Below are 24,093 nucleotides of genomic sequence, written 5' to 3'. Positions count from 1 at the left end.
TAGCATATTCTGCCTTAAATTTCATGCATGCAAATTTCATTTGAATTCTTGCAATAACATAGTTCAATATACTGATATGACCAGTTGTAATGCTTTATGTTGACCTACACAGAACTTTTCTTTTTTCTGATGTAAACTCTGTCTATTTTTGAAATGCTCATTTTGTTTTATAGATACCAGAGCTGCTAAGTCTAGTCATTAGTTTTGCTGTAGGAATTCTTGAAGAGCTTTAAAATGTCTGTCATGAGCTTTTAGAATGCTAGTGCAGGTGATCTTTTTACATTTTAACCGAAATCAGCCTATGCTGGCCATCATTTATGTCATCTTAAAGTTATGCTAATTAGATGTATGTCACCTTTGCTATTTTTTTTTGTATTTTTTAATAAATAAAAACATCTGTTTTGTCTGTGAACCTTTGCAGGGTAAATGTTACCTTCTGACCAGCAAAACTGCAGATACCCAGTTGTTTTGAGAAGTTCAGGAATACGGACAAGCCATATTTATTTACTCATTTATTTATTTGGTATCAGAGAAAGGTTTAGAAATACGATGTCAAATGATAAAAAAATTATCCAAATGAACACTGAGCCACATGAAGCCCTACCTTTAATACTGTACAATAGCTGTCTGTTATGTTTAGAATAATGCTTCTATTCCAGTTTTCATAACAAAGCTATATTACAGCAAACATAGGTGTTACTTTTAAGAATTCTACAGATCTGCTTCACTTTAATCTGTCCTTTTAAAAAATACTGATTTTTCAATTAGATGCTTAAATATATTTGAAATTATAACAACAGAAGCCAGCCTGAAGTACAATAAAAAAATTAAACGTCTGCTTTCAACACATTTTTGCTACACAAACCCACAAGATCAAATACTAACACTGTAAGCATATTTCTGGCACACACATAAAAATAATCACATAATGCATATCCAGATGCTTATTGGTAAACTATGCTTCTCAATGCTCTCAGCAAATTGAGTCGACTTGAATACGTCTACCACATATTAGTGCAAACCTACACTCTATGGCTTGCAGTGGCTTGAAAGGAAAAGCAAACCTTTTAAAAGTAAAGTGCAGCAAAAATGGCTATGTAAAAACTGCCATGAGTTTTTAAGTCAATGAGTTCTGGATTAATAAAATGTGCCAACCAAGCCAGATCGTGCCCCCTCATCGTGCAGGGTAAGTCTTTCCCTTTGGAAATTTCACGTTCATGCCTTTTTAGGGTTGATTTCTTTCTGGCCATTTCTTATTTTAATGGCCTTTTTGGGGCCACTGACCAGCGGGTTGGTGTTCTTGGTTGATGGTTTTGGGGCTCCACTCCGACCACTGCGACCTGCATTCTGGCTCTTACTGCGGGTTGTTCGCAGCTTTTGTTCTTGCAGTCTCTGTTCCCACCTCTGTGGAAAACGCAGAAAACCGAGAGGCTGAGTTAGGGAAGGGTATAATCTTAAATAAATTTGTCTTAATCAAAGCTATCCTGAAGTACTCATACTAGTGCTGCTTTTAACAGTTTTGTGCTGTGCCCTGCAGGGCTGTAGATGTCAGTATGTTATGGGTGTCTGTGGGGGGGAATCTGCCACAGGTTTTGGGGTGGGGAATTTGTGCTAGACCAGTTGATGAAAATGATGACTGCACACCTTGTGTGCATGCTGCATGTGAGCGCACATCTCATGTCTTTTCAGAAATCCAGGGAAGCTGGCACTACTCCATCAAAAAGATAGGATCTGCACACTGGGACTCCTTTGCAAACCCCTTCTTTGCTGTCTTGCTGAACGTGCTACTGGAATTTTTCCTCAGAAAAGTCTACAGAAAGCAGACAGTATATATTTAAACACTCAATTACAAGAGAAGGTGGTGTTTACTTTCTGGTTCTGTTTTTCCCCTGAGTAGAGAAGACTGGGTATGAAAGTCCTGATCTCACAGACAGACAGCAGAGATGACCACTGAAATGGGATGGTTATGAATAATGCATCTACAGATTTATTCAGCAGCATCCCTGAGCAATTTTGAAAAGCAGTCAGATCAAAGAGCCCACCAAATAGAATAGCTGTCAGATTTCCAAACCTGAAAGTGTAGTGGTCAGAAAACAGGTTTTTACAATGAGCTCAAGTGGTTAGGTGGTCCAAAATATGGAGAGATACACAACACTGCAGCAGAGACTGCAGTCTTTCAACTCTAGGAACAGAAACACTTACTTTAAGAAAAGTGAAGAAAATAGTAGAACCTGGAAAGTACCTCACCTCTCCCCTCTATTAATGAACTTCTGAAACTCCCAAAGGCAGGAGCTTTGCCAGTGATTAGAGCAAGAGAAGTGCTCTCCAGTTTTCTGTCTCTGCCCTGAACCTGTTGCAACACAGGCTCTTGTCCTGGCTGGAGAAGAGACCAGCCATGCTGTGGTTATGTTAACAGCTGTCTTCTGTGGTGCACAGACAGCTTAAAACATTCATTTTAAGTGGTAACTCAAGATAAAAGTTGGATGCAAGTCTCCAGTGATGAATTATGGGCATTAAAATGAAGCCACTGTAATACCTAGCTCCATACTGGCTATTCTGGTGTAGTCAGGATCATTATATGCATCTTCATAAAACAAAAACAATTAACAGGCATTTAGGTGTGTCCCACTCAAACATGTTTAACTGAGTATTTAATTTATGAAACTATCAATATCAGAGGGAAGACACATTCTTTGAGAAATACTTTGCTTGGCAGTCATGCATCTATTTGTCAGTCTGGAAGTGAATGTCCAAATAGGCTTCAAGACACAATTAGAAATGGCAAAACAGTGTGAGGAGGTCACTAAAACACACCGTGTGCCAGTGACAGGCCATTAAGTTGACAGCTAGGGGATTTCAAGAGTCCAAGTCATATGCCAATATTCTCCTAAATCCTACATGGTATCATTTGCAGTTGCAGTGTATTTATTTTTTAAAGATTTAAAGCATGTTTTCTTTTTCACACATAGGTTTTACAGGAGCAAGTGAGGAGAAAAGGGAATGATAAAAGCATCAGATAGGATTTTCCTGCAATAAATTGGTCTGTAATCCAAAAGCTTCTGCTGATAGATACATGCATCTTTATTGCTCCACTCCATCAATTGCCAATCAGCTCATAATTAAAATAAATATACATGTATGTCCTTAATACTTTAAAAAGTTTTATGAATTCTAGAAATAACTTTCTTCCACCTTTACAAGTGTGAGGAAAAGTCAGACACTGTCTTGATCCAATCTGTCTTTGATTATAAAAAGGAGGTTACAAGAAGGGAGTGATAGCAAGTGCTATCGTGAAGCCCCAAAAAGCAGAGGCATCTGCTGCTCCTGCATCACAGGTCTCTATACGATATACTTTTCCTCGCAGTGCTCCCTGAAACCAGTGAGAGGATGCCCAATATTTTCAGTGGGTCTTTAGAGGGAAGTAGCTGGTGAGAAGTCTGTGCCTCCAGCCTGCAATCTTTCATGCAGCAAAGTTCATTTATCCAGTACAGTGGATTTTAACTTCCTTTCTTACCTAATGTGTACTATATACTGATCTGCATATCACCTGACAGTTACTTGCCTTAGCAGTGATATGAAGGAAATTCCTAGAGTCACTATTGTAATAAGACAGAGTTCACACAGAGGCCATCCATCCATCCATCCATCCATCCATCCATCCATCCATCCAATTCAGGGACAGTTTGCAGATAAAATAGAAATACAATCTTAGAGACTCTAAAATATAAGACTAAAATTTTCATATGTTCATTTACATGGAATTATGATGTGTGAAAAGAATAATACCCAGAGGTATTATGAATATCTGAAAGTCAAGCAAGTTATTCAATGCTGAAGAAGTGCAAAGGTGTATTACTTTTTATCAAGAACGTCAGCATTCTTTAAGTTGTATTTACCTTAAATCTTTTGTTTAGTTGATCCTTCCACTTTTCAACTAGACATCCATCAAGAAGCATTAACCTGAAAAATAAAAAATAAACACAAGTTATAAAAATTTCTGATTTTGATTCTTGAGATGTCATTCCAGATGGTTTAACACAGGCTGAGGTTGAAATGAACCAGCAGGTACTGGTACTGACAGTTTCTGTACATGGGGCAATAAGCAGAAGAACATTTTTCTCTGTCCCTAAATGCTTTCTAATGGATTTCTAAATGCTTATACAGATCCTTCTGAAATTCTATTATAAACTCTGTAAAAACAGAAAATATTTTTCAAAAGAAATCAGATTTTACAGCCAAAACTGCAGCACATGGCCAGTATGGAGAAAACATTTAGAGCTCTTTGTTCTCACCTGCAGCTGTTCTGCAGGGGAAAATTGTCCTGTCTTGATCACTGTTAACAAAAAGTGGTGGGTTGGGTAACATCCCATGAAACTGTTCAAATGTCTTAATGACATATATTTTACTTATGTCCACCATATGTTTTGTGTGCGCACAGAAGAGCAGTTTAAATTAATGTATTTTACTCCTGAATTGGGAAGAAAAGCTAGGGTTTTACACGCACCAGTTAATAAAGCTCAGTGGATGAATGGTAACTTTATTTGACCACTTAAAATTGTCTCCCTTGCTACCTATACACATTAGGACGGTATTATGTATTTCCTACATGTAGCTACTAAATGACTGCTTTAAAGTACATTCAGAATATCTATTGGCAGTGATATTTGCCTACCAGTGAAATATGGCTGGCTCCTGTATGAAAATACTGAGTCTAGGTTTTATGAAACGAACAAAACAAGACTGTAAGTATTTAACGTATAGACCTTAAGCAGCTTCTAAATTAGTTTACTCTAAAGCAGTCTTATGTCACGACTTCTAAGTCGCACCCTAGAAACAACTGTTTCACAGCACAAGGACACTGGAATTTCTGTATCTCCTCTACTGCTAACCATTTAACATCTTTTTTTTTTTTTTTTTTTTCTTTTTGAGATACTGGGACTTTATATGCCCTAATATAATTTCCCTATTTCTGGAAGGCTTTATTTAAACATCAGTATTGGCTGAAGACGTCAAAAGTCACTAGAAATGCACATAATTTCATACAGCACTTCGCTGGCAGGTGAGGTTTACACAGCACAGTAGAGCCTGACTATCCAGTTTCCATGAACAGTGTTGCTACTCATACCAGTTCAAAAGAGTACAAAATGCTGCCACTCGCAGGTGTTAGCCACTGTGCATCCACTTTGCCTAAACATAAAAGTATCACAGCGAGTGCAAGCCCTGGAAAATCAAGACCAACATGATAAACATATCATTTTCTTTCTGAGGAGAGATCAGAGAATTAACATACAGGATTGATGCTAAAGCCGCATTGTGATGAATGAAATCATAAAGCGGTGTACATGTGACACAGCTTCTGTTCAGGTGAAAATATTGAGTGAGACCCTAACCCTTTTGACAGGCAATGGGTGTTTTGCGGAGGTACAGATTCCACCCGTTTTGCTTCTGGCATTTTTAAAAGCTACTGTAACTCAAAACCTTCTGTTTGCATGCCACAGAATTCAACAGGAAACACATATAATAGTTTATGTTTCTTTTTCAAATCTGTTTTAGTACGCTATATGAAATTAAAAACCTCAGTGACCTTTAAAAACCATCACAAAATATTTAGCGAATGGTGTGTTTTTCTACAGTAACAGAGAAGCAGATTGTGATCTTTCCCTTTTGAAATCTCCTCTCCCTGACAGCCTCCTGAGGGTCCTCTCCAACAAAGCCTGCAGCTCAGAGCTCCTTGATCACAATCTTGGTTGCATGACTCAGAGTACGTACCCCTAAAATGTGTAACTAGAGGGCCCTAAATTAATCTTTGTGAAATACTTCCAGACCTGAAGGGGCAACATGCTGTGTAATAGTAAAATACTGTGCCTGGTAGCTCACAAAAATAAGTTAATAAGGTATCAGATGCCAAATTTTAGAAACACCTATAGAACAGACCTAGTTTACCAATGTAAAATTCATTGGAAACATGGGTATGGCCCATCAAGTTCCACACGTAGAAGTTTTACGGTCCTTACAAAGTGCGCGTGTTCAATTAACAGTCACATCACTGTATGCAAAACCAGCCTGCACATTTTGCGAACAGTCTCACCTCTGACCCACAGCGCAGAGCCACACGTACCCACCACAACAAAACCTGTCCTGTTGGCATCTGTTGCTACTGGTACACTTGGGGTGCTAAGTGGGATGGGATGTCCACTTCTGCCTCAAGGACTCAGAAAAGAGAGCTGTGATTCATGGCCCCCTCTCCTCCTGACCAGCACGCTGGGTTTCCTTCTATGCCTGGGGCTAGGCTGACTGCCAGATGGAAGGTCTGGTAAAGTTTGTTTTGTTTTGTCTTTTAATCATACAGCAGGACTGGCAAGCTGCTCTGAGAGTATTTACTTTTCATCTGTCATCCGGGAGCTGGAGCTCCAATGGCTGCAGCTTTGGCTAGTCCTGGTACAGCTGTGGGATCAGAAACATCTCACTGACGGCATCATTCCAAAGTATGGCTAGGCCAGTGGGGAAGGCCTGGCTCTCTGTTTCCAACAGCTCTGCAGACAGGAGATGTGTCTCCTGTTGCCTCTCCTGGGGTCGGTGAGGCAGAATTATGCTTCCACCTGGCCCTGCCAACATGGACCACCATCTAATGTAGCACATTAAGTAGCTCGTACCTACAGAAAGTGGTCCTAGAAAAACACTCATGAACAGCTGGAGATGCCTGAACTGCTGCATGATGCATTAAGCAATATGCTGTCAGCACCTAATGCCACCAAAAGTTTATGCTCCATGTGTGAGCCAGGTTTTGTAAACACTGCATCTTGGCACAGACCTGAGGCTGCTTAAGTGAAAAAAGTTAATTGCGAAGGTAATTGAAACATTAAGGTGGACGGGTGAGTTATCTTAAGAAAAACTATCAGCGGTGTAATATTAACTGTAACTCACAAAACATGCTCATGACCAGAAAGAGAGCTTTGCTGGTCCTCCTTCCCACCTGTCACAGCTACCTAGAACACCCTTCTGCACCACATCTCCGGGGCTCACCTTGAACGCCATTCATAGCACATAATGAGAACATCCTGCTTTGGCTGAAGAGGTGGACACTGGCAGGAGGAGTTTGTAAGAAGAGGCACTTGAGAGAGAGGAATTGGCATTGAAGACTTCAGTATGTCTTTGACTTCAACCACGGTCGTTATCTCATTGCAGTTCCCTCTTTCTACGCTTTTTACTTTAGCATGAATGACTGCAATTAGGAAAAGAGAGGTGTGAGAATAACAAACAGTATTAGAAACTTAAACACATCTACAAATTTAATAAAACATATTAAACTGAAAACTGTTGTTTTGGCTATGAAACTAGAACTATTTCTTCATGTGTGGGCACGTACAGTGGCTTAGAATAACAGGGGCCCCATCCCAGTTTGGTTTTCAGTAGGACTGTTGACAACTGTGAAATTAAACATGTGCCTAAATCTTTGCCAGATCAGGCTGAGAGATCTCTCCTGGAATCATACACACAAACAGTTCCTTTGACTCAGACTTGAACAACCCCTTGCATAAATCAGACCCGTTCTTCTAGACACATCTGGCTATATACAATTAAGTAATGAATAATTTACCTCACAGACACCATGAATTCAGTCTTTTCAATAATAAAGCCATTTCCCTGTGGGTTGCATCCAAGAACTAAAGTCTTGTCTTAAATATAAGAAACAAGGTTTGAAACAAGTCAAAAACTAAGAGGTTTAGGATCTTCATTATTTACCTGGTTTATACTTTTTTCACTTTTGACTTTGATTATGCATCAGTGGTCAGATTCTCATATAAAACAGACTCTGAAAAGTGTTCTGACTCTGAATACACAGGCTCTGAATACACCTTTTTTTGCAAGAAGGTGAAACTGTGTAGATTGCTCTGGGGATGATCCCTGGCTTTGTACTTGCAAACCACTGCAGCAGCTTACCCACTCTCTCTTGTGAGAGGACCAAATCAGAGAAAAGAGGCATGATTTCTAGATGAAGTGCTTTGCCTCTAGGAAATGGCAAAATAGGAAGGGTTCAATTATCAAACTGTTAAAAAAATTCTTCCGTAAAAGAAGCATGAGCAGTATGTGTAGCACAGTGTGATCAGCCTGCATCGACACTGCCCCTGGTAGTCAGCAGGTCAAAAGACCTCCAAATGTCTGGGATAAACTTTACTTGTAGAAATCATGAAATCAGCAATTTTAATGTAGTCTGGGTTTTCTGTGCTAACTTTATCAGGACACATGTAACAGCCACAAAACACATGAGGGATTTCAGTTTTGGAGATTCACAATCCATTTTCCAGTTTGATTGAAACCAAGTTCTAACCAAGTGGAACAACAATTTGGCTGTATATATTATTTTAAAGGATTTTAGAAAAATTTGGATTTTATTTGCAACTTGTTCTGCTCTGTCTTGTCTCTTAATTAATTTTCCATATGAACATTTCTATTGATTTTAAAGTATGATGAATAAAAATCTACCTTTCAAAAAAAAATCCTAATATTAAAAATTCAATGGAATTAAATTTGAAACCCAACCTACACTTTTTACTCAAACTTCCACTGAAGTCACTGGAATCAGAATTTGTATAACTAACATCTGTACTTCATTTCCGAGTAGTCATTTTATATCACTGCTTTTTCATGTATTTTTGACAACTGTGGAAATTCATTGTCCCATCTGAACATAACACTATGTTGTAGTGAGATAGATTAAGTAATTATATAAAAAGAAGATATTATATAAATGCATCAAAATTCCATGCCAAGAAAGAAAAAGTATTCAATTACACAAATTAGATGTTCAGCTTGATTATTCCCACCAAACTGGGATTTGGATTTTTTTTTCCCTATACTAACAAAGAAGCAAATAAATACACACTTACTTTCATTTTATATTAAACAAATAGGAATAGACTGGATACAATAACTCTATTGCATAAAAACTGAATACACTTCTTGAAGACACAACTTTCATCTGAGAAAAAGCCTGTAAAGTGCAAAAAATCATGATACTGCATGTTAAATTTCTAGTTAATAAGGGGGTTCTATTGACATTACAGACATTCAGTCTGGTATTTATCTAATATTAATTAGTTTTTCCTGACTCCCAGCACCAGAAAACCAGAGCAAGGGGGATCCAGGGGGAGAGAGATTAATACTTACTTATATTACCAATATGTCACGTAACATATCAGAAAACTATAGATGACTCCTCCCCCGGCTGGTGCAAACTTTCAACAAATTCAATTAATCTCTGACAGTTCTGTACCAGATGAAACTCTGGCTAGTGTGTAAAAGAATATGTTAATTTCTCTGAAGCTTTAACCTTGCTTTAGCTTAATTCACATTTAGAAGTTTTATTTAGATGATAAACCTTTGTATAGTCCACGTCCTGGATGAAAACAGGAGCTGGCAGAGCAGCACATGGTCATGCTCACATAAGACGTTATTGCACTTTAACTAGAGTGACCTTTACAGAAACAAAGCACCATTTCTGCACAGCAACCTGTTGATCCCAGTGCATGTTACTGACATTTCACTGGTTTTATCACACCATCATCTGCCCAATGGCTACTACTGCCTGCACACACTGCAAGCAAGTGGAGGATTTCAGAAGAAGACAACTGGGTGCCCTCGGGCAAAAACTCACTTAGAAAGGCTGTGGTGGAACCACGTCCTCACATCGCACTTGCTGGACAGGCTCTGGTGTGGGTGCAGCACCCACATGGAGCTGACTAACTTGCAGGGGACCCAGAGGGGGTGTGGGATGGGCAAAGTGAAGCGTTTTCCCTCATGCACTTACTATAGCTGTAGTTCTTGGCCAGGTATGTCGACAGTGTAGGCTTTGTCTTTTTGCACCTGCATCGCTCTTCAAAGGAAGAAAAGAGAAAACGGTTGAGGGGTGTCAGAGGGGGCCTGGCAGGGGGAGGGAAGCGGGGGGGCGCACGAGGTTCACCTTGGCCGCGGCTCCTGCAGTCGGGGTCCGGGGGTCTCTCCGCCACCATCACACCCTGCGTGAAGTCCGTCCACTTCACATCTGCAAGCAGAGGCGCGGCAGGGAAGGAAAGCTATCAGGAAGAGGTTCCCGGGACAAGGGCGGAGGGGGTCCCTCACCCGAGGCGACCCGTGGGTGTGGAGGGGGTCCGCCCTACCGCCTCCCCTTCCCGCCCCGCTACCCCCAGGGCGCTCACCCTCCGGCAGGTCGGTGACGATGGCCTCGGGGGAGATGCAGACGCCGCGATCGTAGACGGGGAGGTCGTCGCAGGCGAGGCTCTCGGGCCAGCTGTGGTTGTAGCGGCGCATGATGGGCTCGCAGCCGTCGCGGGCGCGCTGGCAGACGGAGCGGCACGGCTTGATGGGGTCGTAGAGGAACTCCAGGGTGCAGATGGGGGCGTACATGGCGCAAAGGAAGAAGGAGAGGACCGGGCTGCAGCCGGTGGCCACCAGCTCCTCGTACTGCTCGATGGCGAGGATGGCGTTTTCCTGGGTGCTGTGGTGGAGGTGGTTGGGCATGCGGGTGATGTTCCAGGGCATGGGGCGGCACATGGGGATGCGCACCGCCTCGCACGGCGCGCCCTGCGCCCGCGGGCTCACCCGCAGCCACAGGGACACCGCCACCAAGGCGCGCAGCATCCTCCTCCACCTCCTCTTCTTCCTCCTCCTCCTTCTCCGCCGCCACCCGCTGCCGCCCCGCGGGTCGCGGCGGCCGAAGGGCGCGGAGCGGCGCTGCCTCCCGGCGTCCTGCTGCAGTCAAGTGGTGGGAGCCGCCGCGCCGACAGCCATGGACATCGCGGGACCGCATTTATACCGGTGGCACGAGTGACGTGGGGCCGATCGCGCTCCCTTGGCAGCACCGCTCCTCCAGGGGGGGTCAGGAGGGGGGGTGTGTGCGTGTGTGTGTATGCGCGCGTGTATGTGTTTTGCTGTGCAGGCACGGTGACATCACCTCCACCCCGTTTAATCCCCCGGCGACATCACTGCGTCTCTCGTCCGCGGCTCCAGTTCCGTTTCAGTTTTCAACTGTGTCATAAATTCCTTCAGGTGGCCGGAGGGGGGGTGGAGGGGAACAAACCCAAACTACACGCGCCTGCCGCGGGGCTGCGCGCTCCGACGCGGGGAGAGGGGAGGAGGAGGCGGGAGGAACGCGGGAGCTGCGACCGGAGACCCCCTCCTGCGGGGCTGAACTTTACGCTGCATTGTATTGAGGGAAACGGAGCAGAAACTTTTTGCGGATTTAGGGGAGCGCCGGCGGTTGTTCCTGTCGCTTCCCGGATGGTTGCACAGTTACCTCCTTGAGCTCAGCACGACCAGGGAAACCCGCAAGGCGGACCGGCACACGGGCGGGGAAGTTGCTTTTAGCCCGGTTTGCTCGGGACGAGGGAAGCGACAGCCGACCTGAGGCGCGACCGGGGCAGCGTGAGGCCGGTGCGGGACCGGGGCTGGTGCGGGGCTGCTCTGCGGGCAGTCAGTCCACCACTGCGCTTCCCCCACCCTTGTCCTCCCACAGTCGTATCTGCAAATGGGTGCGATAAGGGATTTCAGGTTTTCTCCTATATCAGAACGAAGCGACTCGCTCCCAGCTCCCTCCCACCCCAGTCCCTTTGCACGGAAAAGACCTATGGGCCGTTCCGTCACTGGGAAGAAATGCTGCCTACCGGTCTTTTGAGAGACGCGATGAGAAAACAGTATTAACTCAATGTCAGATTATTGCAGTGGCCTGGGAAAGCTCCGGCATGGCTCAGACTTAGCAGCTCCTGGGCCTGCCCTGGCCAGGTTCTGTGGTGCCACCGGTGTTTCCCCTCATGGATCCAGTGGGGCTCTGGCCTGAGTGCAGCAGAGTATCTGTGGGGGCAGAAGGTTCCTCCCCCGCTTTGTGTGAAAGGAAAGCTCAACCAGAGCTCAGAAAACAAGGGCTGAGAAAGAGATCAGTGGGAGATTAACGTATTCATGTGCTCGATGACATTGTCTGTTGGGAGTCACCGGCAAGGAAATAGTTAATTCCTCCCTCTACAGCAGCTTCACCCAGGCGGTCCCCCTCTTGTTCGTGTATCCCCTTCCTCCCAAAGCCCACACAGAGTGCTCAGAAGTACCCCAACACTCGGATCTTGCAGGTGCCCCTCTGGCATCACCCTTCGCGAGCACAGCCAGGGCAAGCAAACCCTCAGGGGCACTCCGGCTGCACGGGGGCACGAGGGTTCCCGTTCTCCCGCTGCCTCCTGCTCTCCCATCCCGCTCGTACGGAACAGCTGGAGCAGAAACCGCCTCTCTCTTCCCGCTGAGGTGATGCGGGTTTGGAGGCGGGCCGCCCCCGCCCTGCCTTGGCGCAGGCCTGCCCGCCCGCCTGCGCGCCGTGCGGGGCGGCCGTGCGCGGAGCGGGGCGCGGAGGATGGCGCAGGCGGCGGGCGGGATGTGGCTGCGGCGGCCGCAGCTGGATCCGGGGCCGAGGCTGCCGCTGCTGCTGCTGCGGCTGCTGCTGCTGAGCGGCCTCCTCCTGCGGGTCGGCGGGGCGGCGGCGCGGGGGGCCGAGCCGTGCCAGGCGCCGCAGCAGTGGGAAGGGCGCACCGTGACCTACGAACACGGCACGGGCCGCAACACACGGGCCGCCGTCTCCTACGACGGTCCCAACCAGCGCCTCCGTATCCTGGAGGAGAGGAAAGCGCTCATCCCCTGCAAGAAGTAGGTGTCCGCGGCGGGACCCCGCGGCGAGGACGGGCCAGGCGGGGCGGCGATGGTCGGCACAGAGCCCGGAGTGGCTTCCCGAGGGGGTGTGGGGCGATGCGGAGCAGGGAGGGGGGGTCTCTCTCGGCCCCCGGGGTTGCTGGGCGCCACCTTCCCTGCGAGAGACGGGGGAGCGCGGGGGACGGCAGCGGCGGAGCGGCTGGGCATGGCTGCGGGCAGGCAGCTGCTGGGAGTAACCGGCGGTAGAAAACCTGTCGCAGACATGATTTATATCCATGCTCCCTATATATGTATATATATATCAAGAAATTTATGATCAACAGTGTCAGCTTTTTGCCTTCAGAGATATTGCTCTCTCCCAACTGTTGTTGGGCTTTGGGTTGTTTTTGTTTCTGTTTTTTTAATGAAATGAGAAGCAAGACCGAAAATGCAGCCCAAATTGTGAGCTATAACAGGTAAAATGAGGTATAATTAAGATATTGCACTCAAACATGGGAGTAATGTCACGGGAGAGGGGGTTCTAGGCCAGTAATTTGCTGAGAAGTTTGCGTCATGTTTTGCAAGCTCTCTGCTCATTCTCGGTTCCTGCAAGTCAGTGCAGGGTGTCAGGTTGCACCTGTTACCTGTGGTACAGCGTACTTATATTGCACAGGCTGCCCAGCCCCAGAGGACCTCCCTGTTCTTAATTTATACAGCATGTGTCTGTTAAGCCCATCACTAACTCAACAAAATCCTGCGTCATTGTGCGTTTCTTGATTTGCTGAAAAATAAGTGCAGAAAAAAGCTGTCTGAAGAAGGGCCTGTTTTTTTCTCCTCAGCCTGCCAAGCTCAGGCCCTGACAGACTAGATGGTATAAATTATCAGCCCAGAGAGGCCTTCCTGAGTGAGATGTTCCTGGTTACCAAGTGTCAATAATTCTCTTATACCCTGTCAAGACATACCTGCTACTGTGAGGGTAGCCAGTCTGTTCATACCTCCACTTCTCCCACCTAAAAATTGTGCAAATAGTACTGCATCAGTCCTGGGGACATGTAAACCAAGGTGAAGATCAGGCTACAAATGCTGTATCATCCAGACTGAACGGTCCCTGATTTGAAATATTGATATTCCTGGCTTTTTTTTTTTTTTTGTGAAAATGATCGATTTCTTACCAACATGACATAGTCATTTTTTAATCTTTCCGAAGTCCATACTCTCCTCTGTCTTTCTGTGACAGTCCCAAAACACTCTTAAAACTGGTTTATGTGTGTCATTTAAAAGCTTAGCTTTCCCTCAGTGTGAGATTTTTTTCTTTATTACTGTTTTAATGTAAGAGCCATATGAAGAATGTTAAAAGCGACATACAGCTATTTGTTGGTGATCTGCTAACATGCATCATAGAGTCTGACACTGACCGTGCCCACAGTCCCCTTCTCTTAGAAGTCCTAGGTTGACCTACATGTTTGACAAGCATAAAACTGTGCTACTAAGTCTGGTGCAAGCCTTTTCTAGCTTCTACGTTGCACTGACCTCATTTCTTCAAGCTTATGTTTATTTTATTTGAAACCTTTGTTTTAATATTGAATAATTATTCTACATTTTCCACTCTGGGCCAGATTTTGGCTTTTGCCAAGATCTACTCTTTTCACATTTTTAATAAATATTTGCTCTGGATGCAGCTTCGTCTGGGCTGATAATGCTAGAAAGAGGCAGGCAGGTGCACTTGAAGCATCTCTCTGTTGGTTCTTCCTGTTTTAGTTTTTTTTGTTGTAGACAATCTCTGAACTCAGGGATTCCTGCTGTTTCCAGGCTGGCCATGTTTTCTGCCATCCAAAACTGGAGGGTGATTTTTGTTATGTGCACAGCTAGTGTCTGCTAAGGGCGTGACCCAGCTTCCATTGAAGTCAACGGAAAGACTCCCATTGATTTAAAAGTGTGTTGGATCAGATCAGGAGTTGTGATCACAACTTAATTTCACTGTGGACACAGTGAGTCATAAGCTGAATCCTTCAGAATTTAGAGGCAAGGGGATTTATCCTTACTTTTGAATAATAACTTCTCCCCCACTCCACTTTGATGTTGGCAAGAAAAGGATAATTATGCTGAGGCCGTGACTAGAAAAGCAACAAGAAAAACAGTGCTGTCCTGGTCTCTAAGGAAATTTCAGTCTAAATTCTCACAAATGGACATATTTTGCTCCTATCAGATGTGATGTACATACAGCAATCAGGGTTGGCCAACAACCAAGTATTTATACAAAGTGTTTTCTGAAGCTTGTAAATGTGGACCTTAATCAGACACAGCCCTGTTTAAGTTAGTTGACTGAGGTTAATCAGGGACACAAAGATCTGCCTGTGTGGAATAGCTTGCAGGCTCATAACCACAGGAAAACCTGAAACTTTCAGTTTTTATTTTAGATATATGTTTCAAATTAATGTAATTTGCTATGTGGCATTTTCATATCTACATCGACCCAGTGTTTTAAGTAAGCGCCTGAAAAGTAACCATGAAGTAACTGTCTCATCGCTGCTTTGTTAATGTCGCTCCTTTGCTTGTCAGTCATTGCAGGAGCACCCAAGATGGAGTGACTGCAATGGGGAAGACTGCCTGGTCCCCATCATTGTCACTTGCTACCTGAGCACACCCCTCACTCACTGTACAACCAAGTGAAGCTGATGGGTTCAAGCAGTTGTTGACAGTTGTCTGAGCTGGCTTGTTGGGTGTGTGTTTCTGTGGGTCATGCTGTTGACTGTCTGTTCTCCTGCTTAGAGTATAAAAACTACCAATGGTGATCCTAGACTGAACTTTTCAGCGGAGAACCTATTCCAGTTGGATTAATTACTAAACTTTATTCTTCACTTCTTTTACAGCCCCAGCTTTAGCTACACTCTGCATCTTACGTTTGCTCCAGTGTGCCTTGCCACACTGTTTTTTTTCCCCTTGGGATCAAAATTTTGGGGATAGACAAGAAGGGCAGGGACAATCTTCTCTTTTGGTTCTGTGTAGTGCTCAGCTGATACCAGAGATGAGGAAATAAAACAAACAGAGATTTTTATTGAGTAGATTGTACCATTTCCAGTTCGGAAGAGGTCATGCCAGTAAGGTTATTATATGAAGTGAACAGTTCCCTAGAGCTCTTGAGGCAGAGCTGTGTCACATTACCTGTTAAACATTGGACATGTTTTTTAATCCTTTATTGCCTACTACATGGTGTTGCTTCCTTTCATACTCTCTGTATATTAACCCTTCCTTGGTCTTGTTCAACCCTCTGTTGGCCACCTTCTCAGGACACTTCATACAAGAGGTAACAGTCATCAGCATGGTTTTGCTGCTGGGGCAAAAGTGTTTCATTTTAAGGTAATACCTACTGGTTCAGATTTGAATATTGCATCACTTTAAACCAGTGAGAAATCCTGGCATTACAAAGGTCTAAACCAAAAATCCTACTGAATAATATTGTGGCCAGAACTTCATGTGTCCTGCATTGCCTTTCATTTTCTTGGAGAAACAGGGCAAGAAGTGTACAGCCTGGCACTGCTGAAGCCACTCAAAAGGCATTAGGGATCAGTTAAGAATTCATTAAGAAAAGCAAGAAGTGGGAAGCAGAGCAGAAATCACACAGGTGCTGTTTGAGGGCCTGGGTGTTACTTAACACATGCCATATTCATACATTTTCACCCTTATTTTCCATATTCTTTTTTCACAGAGTGATTTTAAGAGCAGGCCCAGTAACAGTTTCTCCTATGAGAAATGTGATGGTGCAGACAAAAAAATTTCCACTTGGTCAGGAAGGTCAGTAGGAGGAAGAAAATTAATTTCTCTCTTCTATGACTGTATTTAAAAAGTAACTTCCATGGGCCGTTGTAAAGTGTGCAGCACATTGGGGTGCTTATGTGTTTGAGAGTGCTAGGGTTATTGTTTTAACAACTATAACTGCAGAGCAGAAAAACAACCTGGAGATACCATTTCAATGTTTATTTAGAAACAGAATTGCATGTTGGTGATTTCCTTAGTTTCAGCTGTATTTGCAAAAGACATGCACAGTTATGGGCAGGATTAACTCCTTTGCTTGACAAGAAAAACTGCTAGTACAATAAAGGGAGCAACAAAGCCGTGTTTAGAGAAATACGTCTGTTATTCCAGAAGGCTGTTTGCAGGCATGTGTAAATCCCTCTCCCTGACTGAAGAGAAGCAGTGTATGATCAGGTGCAAATATAACAGCATGCATCTGGAGAAACGGTGATAACTTTTCAAAATAAACAGAGTGTGGTCACACGTGTCTGACTGACTTATCTCAACTACTTCTTAGTTGTTTTAGGATGTGTGATTGTAAAGGAAAAAACAATGGTGCCCGACCTATTAAAATCATATAATCCATCCGTTCTGTGGTCATTATGGTGACTCAACAGGCTAAGTATTGAGCTACCCTGAGCGACTGCAAATTTGTTTCCCAGACTTGGTTTTGGGAGTGGTTTTTGCAGCTCAATGTTTAGGGGAATGAACGATGGTCACGGGTAAAATTTTCAGAATTGGCCAAGTTACTTGGGAACCCAAGCCCCATTTTTTAAGATTATGTAAAGTGTGCAGACTTCTGAGACCCTTAATTTGCAGTGAAACATAGAATTGAATTTTCAGCAGTTTCTCTAAATCTAGTGCAAGTTCTTGGGCTCTCAATTGCTTCATAAGGTGCTGTGCATATGAGTCACTTTTGAGAACAAGAACTAAGGGAAGGTATTTAAACCTCCTGCATTTATTTTCTTCCCATAGGTGCCAAGTTCTTTCAGGTGCTGACTGCTGGTAAAGACTGAGTTTGGAGAAGGCAACCCTGGAAAGCTGCTGTGATGGACGCAGGCTGGCAGGCAGATGCTAGGCAATAGCCTGAAGCATGCAGCAGTTCTCCTGGTGAGAGCTGTGTGCTGTTGGGGTACGGAGGGTTGGCTCTACAAGCCTCAACTTTTGCATTTCCATCATAAGCCAATTCATGAGTTGGTTTACTGAGTCCCTTAGTGATGCTCCCCAGTGAGGCGACCAGTTCCTTGGAGAAGTGCGCTGTACAAGGAGGGAGCTGTGGTTCATGAGAGCTGTGTGGAGGAGCATCTCAGTCAGACTGTTCGTTCTGTTTATTTCTGCCTACAAGAGGCATCAGCCGTTTCCAAGTTCTTGCTCTTGTTGGAAGTCGGTCAGGCTGTACAGATCAGGGAGGTAGTGAAGCTAATTGCCTTTGTTGTTGCAGGTGGGCTGGGGGGAAAGAGATGAAAACATCACTCGGGGAGGTAGCTGAAAGGCTTCAGCCATCAAGCTGCAGCACTAACAAGCAAGTGGACTCTATCAGAGGAAGCTGGGAACTGTTGGCTTAGCCAGGCTTTTGCTGTCTTGCATTTTGTTGTTGATAACTTCCTTAGACAGCAGCATCTTTGTCAGTACTGTGGGAGAAAGAAAAAAAAAAAAAAGAAAAAAGATAACTGAGTATGAATAAAGCAGATTCATTGCTTTGAGATGCCTTATTCTATTTAGTGTAGTGTTCTCAAAAGCCTTGTTCATGCTAAGTACCCTGGGGACATTTCGTATGCTACCAAAACACAGCACCCACCCAAACTGCAAAAAGTAAACTGGTTCTTAAGTCTGAAAGAGCAAGGTCCACAGAACCCTTTAAAAGTGTAGAGAAAATGTAGATAAACAATGTCCAGTGACCCTAAATTGATAAATTGCTGGAGTACTGGCTGATATGCTTAAAAACTGCTATCAGACTTCAGTGGGGTCATTATTATCACATCAGTTATAAGTATTGCTGACTGGATGTTCTTAAAAAAATAGACATTCTAATCAAGAAGTTTTGTTTTTCTAAAAAACACTGTTAAAGAATAGCCACTGGTACCATGTTGCTATTGATACTGTTGGATGCTGGCTTAAGCCTTTTATCTTTCTGAACCCTTTAAAGCTGGGGAAATACTTCCTCTTATTCTCTCTTCCTTGTCTGTTTGAACTCTTTGGCATAACGTGTGTTTGCATTGAAACTTACAGCTCATTTTATACTATTAGACATTGCAGTGAAAACTTAAAGCAACACCAGGACTGCACTGAAGATATAGTACGCCTACATACCTATAACTCAGACCAGAGGACCAGTGTTTTCTCAAGATAAGTCACTGCTATTTTTAATCAGGGATTTTTAAAAAATATTCTTTGATAGAGACTTAGAGTGGAGATGAATGGAGAGAGAGAGATTCAAGTTCATAATTTGTTCTGTGCTTGCAGACAGCACACAGACAGTCAGTGGTGACGTGACTGCACAGCTAAACAAACACGATGAAAGAAATCTTTATATTCATGATCGTAATTTGGGCTCTATTCAGCTTGAGGCCTGATGTAATTTAGGCAGCACAACTGGCAACATCATACCTCTTTTCACAGGACCAAATGCTATTTGTCTGAAAAAGTATCCCCTCTGAAGGATGAACCATAATCTTCTAATTTAGGGCTGATCTTGCACTGCCGTGAGCTGAGGAAAAAACTGACTGTACATTGCTTTCAGAGAAATCCGAGGGATAAAAGCATCCAAAGGACACTTTACCAACTGCTGTGTTACTCCTTCAACTGTAATCTGTTTAAGGATCCATGTCTCCTTAATATAAAAGGACCAGTAAGTTAAACAGTTTCAGGTATTCAAGAGAGCATTTACTGAAATGCCTCCAGAAATTTGTCCATTTGTGCACTATAGCTCTCTATAATCTTACTGTATGCTCTCCATTTCTTCGCACTCCAGTCTGGTTCATCTCAATTCCAGTGCATGGCACAACAGGGTGGTTTAGGGCGCAGTCTCTTCCCCGTGGTGTGTCTCCATCAGTTTCCCATTGTGGCTGTAGCCATCCCTGGGCTGAGTGGTGGGTTTGTGCTGGGGCTCCTTTTGTTGCAAGGTGAGGGGATGTCCTCCGGTATTGTCCCACCAGCTGGGGAGCAGCTGTGGCCTGTTCCCAGGAGCAGCATTTAGGAGGTAGTACTGCATCCTGCAATTTGGAGAGAGCTAAGACCAGGGGACACACTGATTTATTCAGTCCCACTGTTTATTTTTCATATGCATTTGAACTATATTTTCCTTGATATGCCAGAAAGAGAAGGATTTTGGATGCGAGAGCTGCATATGTTACAGCTGAGAGCGTACTGAAAAGCTGAAGAGTTTGGGTTAAGAAGCAAAAGATTTTTTTATTACTTTTTGCTTACTTTTGTAACTCAGGGCTGAAAACTTACTGAAGTCTATGAGAATTTTTTCTTTGGCACAAGAATCTCATCACAGGACTTAATGTTAGATGCACATTTGTAACATATGTGGGAGGTATGTACAAGAAATACATTTCTCTGTTTCCAATTCAAACTCGGCCTCAATTCTGAGGTTGGTTCACGCTGCCAAAACTGAAACCGTCTTTCAATCTTTAGCCTTATTGATGACAGCAACGATATAACTGTGGTGGACAGCTTTCAATATTGTGTCATCTGAGTGGAATTGGAAGAGATGATGATAAAACCTGTGCCTCTGAATCCGGTCCACACCCTGCCTCTGCCAGCATTTCCAGGGATGAATTTTGGTAGGCAATTGCCGTTTAGAGGAGAGGAAGTGTTCAGGGAAGGAGGCAGGATGTTTAAATTTTAAGAACAGAAGACTATATTTTTTTTAGCCTTCCCTGCATTTTGTTTGGCAGTCCATTTGTTCACTAGTGGACCTAATTTTCATGCTGTTGTTGTTCATTAGTACTGCTATTGATTCGTTCATGTGACAAGAGAATTTATGAATGTTATAAGTTTATTATTTTGTAGATCTTTGTGTGCTTTTTCCTGTCAGAGGTCATCCTACTCTGAAGGTTTTCTTCTCCAGGTAGACAATTGATTTGTTTCACATATCAACAGGCTTGTCCATTTCATAACTGCATGGGACAGGTTTTCAACTGGATGGTATTTTCATAGACAAGGGAAGGCAGCGAAGTGGTAGTCATTTATGCCTTTTATCTGTGTGCCAGGTCATTAGCTGCTCCAAAATTGAAAGGTAGGGTTCAAATATTCTTCCATCCTCTTCATTTTGCTGTGAGCTGATGGCTAAATTTCACATGATCAGGTGCTTCAATTCAGGAAAGGACATTGGCATCGCAAATAATACTAAGTTGTTCAGAAAAAGAATGAATACACTAATCTGTCATATAACACAGGAGAAGGTTAAATGTAAAGGAGCTTTGGGAAGAAGAATGCTTGCCAGAGTGGCCAGGTGTCATGAAGAGATAAGAAAAGGAATAAGAGGAATGCAACTAAATTGCAAGATTAGAAACTGATGCAGTTTTAGAAGTGGACTTCTGACAATTCAGGGATGAACATAGTAGAAAATACGACCGGGTTTTCTTCTCAAGCCTGTTTTTTAGGCATTGGATCTGTGCAAGAACTGGAGGAGGATGTATTTTCCCCTGCCTGTCATGCTGGGGCTGCTTCCTGGAGACATGGTCATGTGGCCATCAGGCCAGTGATGTTTGGGCTGTAGGTCTGTGTAACTGCAGCAGCAGCAATCCAACTCCTGACCTTCATGTTGGTCAACTTCATTGCTATCTTCAGGTGACCTTCAGCGTGGCCTTCCTTGTAGATTTGCCAGGAATTGCATGTTCAGCAACTTGCTGCGTTCTCTCTCTCAAAGTATTTTTACCTGTTGCTCTTCTTAATTCAAAGAGGAAATTATTTTCTCCTCCAAAGTGTTTTTAAGGCATGGTATAGTGTCTGGTGTGCTGGGGAGGGAGTGATGTCTGGGTAGAACAGGGCAACCTTGTGCAGTATTTTGGCTCTCCAAAAATAAGGATCATTATGCCCAGCATGGCATTGCATAACTTGAAGGTAGCACCAGCCAGTGAAACTTCTCCTCATCTCTGCCAAGCAGACCTGTTTCTTTCAGCTGTTTTTGTTTACTGCCTCACTTTTATAGCCCTTGGGGAAATGCGTGTATGTTGACAAGAGATCTTAGATTCCACAGGGAAACTGTGTGTGCTCCCAAGGCTCCAGAGGACAACTGGTTGCCTCTATCACTCTCTGATACCTGAGAGCCACAGGTCAAGGACAGGATTTTCTGCCAAGAGTTTGTTCCCATGTGTGAAAGTACAGAAGGCTCAACGTGTGAGACAGTCCTTGTTTTCAGTAGTGTGTTAATTTCTGGAGTTGATACCTTTTAAACTTTGACACCCAGGAGTAAATTAGTGGTTTCAACAGCAGCATAACTGTCCTTGTCCAAAACCTAATTTATGACAGGTGGTAGTAAAAAAGAAAGAATAATTTGTTTTCATCTGAACTTGTACTTTTTTTTTTCATATTTTGTAACTATAGATCCTTGACAAACATTTATTTGAGAATCAGTTTAATCATTATTTTGAAGATTATGTGCACGCATTTGGCTTTATGTCCCGCTTGATTATTAAAATATACTTCCCTTGTGCCACAGAAAGTGAGTAAGGTAAGAGTAATTTTTGCAGTTCTTTCTTTTGATCTGACAATTTTATTAGCAACATTTCCTACAGTCAGTAGTGCTGTTCCGAAAATTTAGAAATGACCATATTTTTGCCTTTTCAGATTTTGTTTTCAGGTTTTCACTATTTTCAGAATTTCTGGCATCAGAACATGAATTTGGCAGGCATTTTCTTGTGCAGTGCTCACACTGTAGTTATTACAATTTTTCAGTCTTTGGCTACTAAGATTTCATATGTCTCAGGAGCTACATAGCTATTCATTCCATGAAAACCTATTTTTTATCCCTTTCGTTCCTTATGAAATTTACTCTTTCATTCTGGCATCATCCAGACTATATTTTGTCAGCCAAATTCAGTCTGGAGGAAACTTCCATCCAGGCTTCTGCCTTTCACTGCTGAATAAGCTCCTTGTTGCTTTAATAATTGTCTGGCCATTGGGTCCCCCTGTGTCCATGTTGGAGAAGCAGAAAGGGCTGGATGCGTAGGTTGGAAATTACCCCAGTCACTCCTGTGGGTGAGGGTCAGTGGTGTGCAGTACCACACTGGAAGAGTAATGGAAAAGTCACTGGTAATATGTGTGGATGCCACACTGTGTGTGTGTATTGCTAATTTATTTTGCATATAAAACAACTCAGGGTTGAGTGATCTTGGGACATTATTAATTTCTTGTCTGACCAAAATAAAACAAACCAAAACTGTAAGATTTGGGCAGTTAAGAAGATTTGGATTATTTAAATTATTTGGATTTATTTAAATTATTCTAAATCTGGAGCTCTGTCTGCATTAAAAAAAAAAAAATCAAAACTTAATAGAAATAAATGGAAGTATGTGTAGAACTGCATAAGTGTCTAATTCAACCCAAATGCCCCAGAGAGCTGTCTGAAATCTACAGGCACATAAGGTTTCTAGAATTCTGGAAAAGTAGTAAAAATCTTGATTGCTGTCTTCTTTTGGATCTTAGAAAGCTTAAACTGTTTTGCTCTAGCTCTTCCCTAAATTGTAAACAAAAGCAATCTCTTCGTTGCAGTTGAAATTGTCTTTTACAATGAAATATTCAAGCAGGGGCTTATCCTTAAGTTCATTTAACTCATTTGCCTTTTTCAAATGGAAGGTAATATTGCATACTTACTGGATGTCTTATTTTCAAAATGTATTATTTATCCTGAGGACGGTTCATAATGAAATGTGATATTGTGACTGATAGCAAAACAATGTAGAAGACCAAAATTACCACAAGTATTGCAACATCCCATATTAGTGTTACTTACGATGAACCTTGCTTCTTTACTCCATTTAAAAAATAACGTTGTAATAACGCCCTGCATATTTACCTTTCGGTCAGTTGAATAGTCACAAGTAATTCCTTCCAAAAATGGCTTCACTGATCCTTGTTGATTGACTTCTTGTGCAGTAACGTGCTCTTCAGAATCTGTTCTTTAATAGCTATTGGTAAATATTATTTCATATTTTCAAGTGTGTGTTCAAAACACATTGCCAACTGCTTTACTGGAGTTAGCAGCAATGCAGGAAAAGTTTTATGACATCTGTAACTAATATCCCAGGTTGTCTCTTGGGAGCAAACTGTTTTCTCTCTCTCTCTCTTTTTTTTTTTTTTTAAGAACTGACTTAATTTTTCTTATGGCTTTAATGGGATGAGAAAAAAAAAGCCCCTCAAAATACTTCCACAGAATGGTACCACTTACCACTAGGATAAAGAACAAAAGTCTCTGTCTTTTTTCTGCTCTGTTCTTACTCTGAGCTTGGGACCAGTTGAAGAGAGAAAAATATTGTAAGATAGCAATGAAGACAACAGCTTATAAGAGTTTGCAGTGACGTTTCAGTCTCTGAGGTTGTCCATCTGTTTCTCTGTTAGTTTTGGTACCTTTGCACTTAGCAAGCTTTACCTGCTGTCCTGCTGTCAGTTCTCTGTGGGAATTCATGGTGA

General features: G+C 43.1%; 2 protein-coding genes across 2 annotated transcripts in view; one reads left to right on the top strand and one right to left on the bottom strand.

Moving 5' to 3' along the window:
- Nucleotides 1-499: 499 nt before the first annotated feature.
- On the bottom strand, nt 500-10,807 carry SFRP4 (secreted frizzled related protein 4; the record flags this gene model as incomplete). The annotated part of the gene is given in 7 exon segments (XM_082047034.1): nt 500-1,404; nt 3,897-3,960; nt 7,024-7,222; nt 9,809-9,874; nt 9,962-10,042; nt 10,197-10,680; nt 10,682-10,807. Coding segments are annotated over 7 exon segments (1,209 nt in total). The 3' UTR covers nt 500-1,215.
- Nucleotides 10,808-12,306: 1,499 nt separating this feature from the next.
- The window catches only part of EPDR1 (ependymin related 1), a 34,134-nt gene continuing 22,347 nt past the window's right edge, over nt 12,307-24,093 (top strand). Inside the window, exon 1 of the mRNA XM_082047035.1 lies at nt 12,307-12,681. Coding sequence (XP_081903161.1) covers nt 12,392-12,681 — 290 coding nt within the window. The 5' untranslated portion in view covers nt 12,307-12,391. The remainder of the gene's footprint in view (nt 12,682-24,093) is intronic.

The sequence above is a fragment of the Streptopelia decaocto genome (assembly GCF_964273445.1).
Source record: "Streptopelia decaocto genome assembly, chromosome: 2".
Classification (NCBI taxonomy): domain Eukaryota; kingdom Metazoa; phylum Chordata; class Aves; order Columbiformes; family Columbidae; genus Streptopelia; species Streptopelia decaocto.
The sequence above is the reverse complement of the archived record's forward strand: the minus strand, read 5'-3'. Positions and strand labels throughout refer to the sequence as shown.